The following is a 4,190-nucleotide window of genomic DNA, read 5'->3' on the forward strand; positions in this document are numbered from 1 at the left end:
AATGGTGGAGGTAACTGGCTAGTGAGCTCTGTGTACTAGAGAGACTATCTCATGGATCCAGGGATTTGTGGTATGAATGTGATGGGGGAAAGATACCAGGTCCAGACCAATGTGTGTGCTGGGGATTAGGATATCACTGGTACCCTACCACACCTATGCTGTGTTCAGTTAAATTCAGCACTGCTGAAGAATACCCTCGTAAGAAAGCATAAGCCATCCAGATTCATTGATAGTAACAGAAATGACTATTGTGAAAGAAGTGAGTAAGCAGCATTTTATTTGTGCCTGCGGCAATTTGTACGCCCAGCCAAGACAAGATCATTTTATTTGTTGTCCCTGAAAGGACAAAAATATTGTAAAAAGAACCTGTTACCGTGGTATTTTGTAAGTCATTATGTAGCTATTAAGCAATGACTTTATATAGCAATGCATCAAACACAAAAAAAAAGGTATAAGTTGTGATTTGCAGATTGTAGGGAGCACCTTACAGGGTTGGAGAGAAGTAGGTCTGGTCTGCATAGTTACATAGTTTTCATCTCTCTCTCTTTATATATATTTTTTTATTTACACAAGTATATGCAGTATCTATATCAAAGACAGCAAGGTGCTAATAGTGGGTGCTCCTGCATCACCAGCAAGCACATTTCTGGATCACCACATTATGGACAGATAGGAGCAGATTGGAGTGAACTAGTGCATAACAGCAAAGTCTAGAAAAAAATATGCTGGATAAAACATGATACCTGAATTAAAAACATTTTATCTAAGCTCTCTGAAGCTAGATATGTTCCATTGATCCAATTATGTGCAAAACAAAAAACTATAATTTTGTCCTGCACAGGTGTTCGATAAAATAAAAATATGCTTTACACCACACACCATTTTTCAAAGTTTCTAAGCAGTTGGAGACTTGCTGCAGCTTTAACACACACTCAGAATCTCAGAGTACAGTGAAATCAGAGCTAGCATTTTAGTGGAACTAAAACCCCAGATTAAACATTGTCAATTCAGGAAAGGTCATTACTGAGGATAGGTACAGGCAATGTCCCTTTGGCAATAACTGCTCTTACCTGCTTGATCGCCACTTAGCTCTCAAGTTTTGCTGAGCTGTGCATGCACAGTTTAGGGTTGGTTGTCAGGAAAACCTGAGAATCCTGGCTTCCCTTTCACATGCCGGTAATGAATAAACTCATGCGGACCTGTGGGATTTATGTCATCCCAGGCTCAGCTAATGAAGATGAATGAAGAAGGAAGATGGCAGCATCCTGCAACAGAATGGGGATAGATGAGTATTGCTTTTAGTTCTTTTAGTACAGAACAGAGGCCAGTACAACTGTGCAAGATAAAAGAAAAGGCTTTACATGTGGTACACTTGCAATCCTTAAGTAGTCTTGGTAATAAATAAACATTTAACTGGAGAGTTGTGTAGTACAAATAATAATAAAACATTGTGATTTGTTAATGATAACGGTAAATCTTTTGATTTATGTTAGGTGTAAATTGTATTGATAGGTCCACTATATGTAGCAGTGAAAAACAAAGGCCAGAGAGACAGGAAACATAGATGGCAGTTTGTTTTATTGAGTTAGTAACTTGTTTTAATTATTATTATACATTTATAATACCATCAAATATAAACACTTGATATGACATTAGCTTCTTTTATCACACATCATTCTGAAGATAATTTATGTAGAAAGATTCAGTTTCATGATTAGAGATTTATGTTTATGACAAAAAATTTGCAAGAACAAAAATGATTTATATACTGCTAACTATACAGTATAATACTGGCATACGTACTGCATAAAGCTCCTTAGATATATAAAGGTGCATTAAAGGTTCATGTTCTAGATGTGGTATATTAAGACCTCTAAGCCTAGAGGATCTCTAAATATAAAAATGTTATATATAATGGGATGGCAAGAATTTCTGTTTGATTTAGGCTGAAATTTTGAACTTTCATACAAATCTATGGACTTCCCACACTTGTCAATGAAATCTGAATGATCTCAAAATAATCTCAAACTGATCAAAAATAATCTAAACAGGCAAACAGCATTGATAAGGTGGAGGAGGTGCAAAGTCTTGCAACCCATAATAACTATTCCGATTTAGGTTCAAAAAAGTTTCACCAAACAAAATTGAAGAATTTACCTACATGGAGAAATCTCTTCCTCGTTAATCTATGAAGAAGAGCTCCATGTAGCAAGAATAGGAAAACTTAAAAAGTTTAAAAAGCATATTTTCTAAATGAATGAACAGCATTTTTTTAACTTTACACCTTAATTTCCTATTCTGACTTTTAGACATATAGAACATTATTAGGATACAAAAGGCATCTTTGTACAAATTTTAACATGCATTAGAAAGATTAAATATACATAGAACACACGAAACATAAAACACAGACTAAGCTACTGTCACATACTGAAATAAAATTATCTGACTGCAAATGTTTTTGTTCTCTGGCGTAAAAAGGTACAATAAACATGCACCGCACATAAATATACACGCAAAGCTTTTAATGCATGAGCTTGTGAGTGACTGCTCACCGATGTGCTGCTAAAGATTGTTTGGTATATGTCATTTAGGCACATGTAGAAAAGGTTTCTCTAGTAGACCCCACCTAAGGATACATCAAAGCACATTATAAAATGTTATAAGTATAGCTATGACCCTTTAACTACAAGCCAGCCAAGGCAGTTTTCTGGTGGTGTTGGAACCAGAATTCCTGTATAAATACCTCCCTAGGGAAGCTTAGCACTAGGCATTTTCCACAAGTATAATGAGAAGATGACTTAAGAGTTGAAAGGTGGGAAAAAATTTACCCCGCAAAAATATTATTGCTTTTTAAAGGACCAGGCTTGTTGTTACTTAAAATGATGAAATTACAGAAGGATTTGAATGCCATGGAGCCATTAGTGTCTATTAATTCAATCAATGGAGTTAAAAATGTAATTATTCTCTAAGATTGTTTAAAACTTGGATTGTTTGACCCTAAGCAAAAATCAAAGCACATCCAACTTAAATTGAAGTTTGCTAATGTAAAGTGTTTAAACTGACTTATCTATGATCCATTTTCCACCTTAGAATATGAAGGCAAATGTCTTAGCTTCCCAATTGGTGACCAAGACCAAACATTATGGTGATAAACCAATAGTAACTCATACAAAGGCATAGATGTGAGTTCTATCCCACCTTTTTTAACAAACCAGAGTGTTCCAGGTTTTGAATCTCTAAAAGATACATGACAAAACATGCAGGCACCTCAAGGATTTATACTAGACATTCCATAACCCACTGTAATCATTAGATTTACCTACATCCAGAATAAAATAAATATGTGCAGTAATTTCCCCAGAATTTTTTCTTAACTGGGTGGCAAGAAGCTGAAGGCTGGTGGTGGCCCCTGTGTTTTGACTCAACATATCAGTAACCACCTAAAAACAATCTGGCGGTCACTGAAAAGTGCTGGGTGGTGAGCCCAGTTTAAAGGGGCTGGGGAGAATACTGCTGTGGTGTACATCAATTCATTTATGGCCACCAAGTCTGCACTGACACTGTAGTGTATGTTCCATTGAGCAAGTACAATTAGTATAATATCCATTGACAGGCAAGAAAGGGCTAAGATTTCCAAATGCAGCTGGACAAGCAATGTAGGTTCTAAAGACACAAGCACATGATGGTATGTAGAAGGTCATGTTCTGAGAGACAAAATTGTAGTTCCTTGATGGTTCATATCATGTATACAGTCAGTCATTAAAATGTAGAACATTCATTCTTGTGCTACAACTTCTGAATCATCACCTGGAATTTACCTATAAAAGAAAGAAAAACGAGCCTTAGAGTATCAGAAACATATAATTAGTCACACACTCCTAACTTCTGATGTATCTATTACAATAAATTCAACATCATCCTAAGAATATGGAACCGGTATGTGAGATGAGCACTGCAGTATAACTGTAACGAGATGATGTAGAGAAGTTGTGTTCAAACAATTATCAACCTAACATTAGAATTGTTGCCACTTCATGATGATTCTCATTATCCAGCTCAGCCATTACACCACTAATGATTTATGTAGGTTGGTGATTCAGTCATTACAAGTCAGCTAAAATGAAAACAGAAGTGTATGACAAGCACCTGTTACTGCATATATGTTTAAAGTCAATTCTAGAATAACT

General features: G+C 35.7%; 1 protein-coding gene across 1 annotated transcript in view; it reads right to left on the bottom strand.

The window, feature by feature from the left end:
- Nucleotides 1–1,561: 1,561 nt before the first annotated feature.
- The window catches only part of TRAPPC6B (trafficking protein particle complex subunit 6B), a gene marked incomplete in the record, with an annotated part of 8,673 nt that continues 6,044 nt past the window's right edge, over nucleotides 1,562–4,190 (bottom strand). Inside the window, 1 exon segment of the mRNA XM_072428168.1 lies at nucleotides 1,562–3,821. Within this exon segment, the coding sequence (XP_072284269.1) occupies nucleotides 3,790–3,821 (32 nt within the window).

Source organism: Pyxicephalus adspersus, chromosome 12 (assembly GCF_032062135.1).
Source record: "Pyxicephalus adspersus chromosome 12, UCB_Pads_2.0, whole genome shotgun sequence".
Taxonomy (NCBI): domain Eukaryota; kingdom Metazoa; phylum Chordata; class Amphibia; order Anura; family Pyxicephalidae; genus Pyxicephalus; species Pyxicephalus adspersus.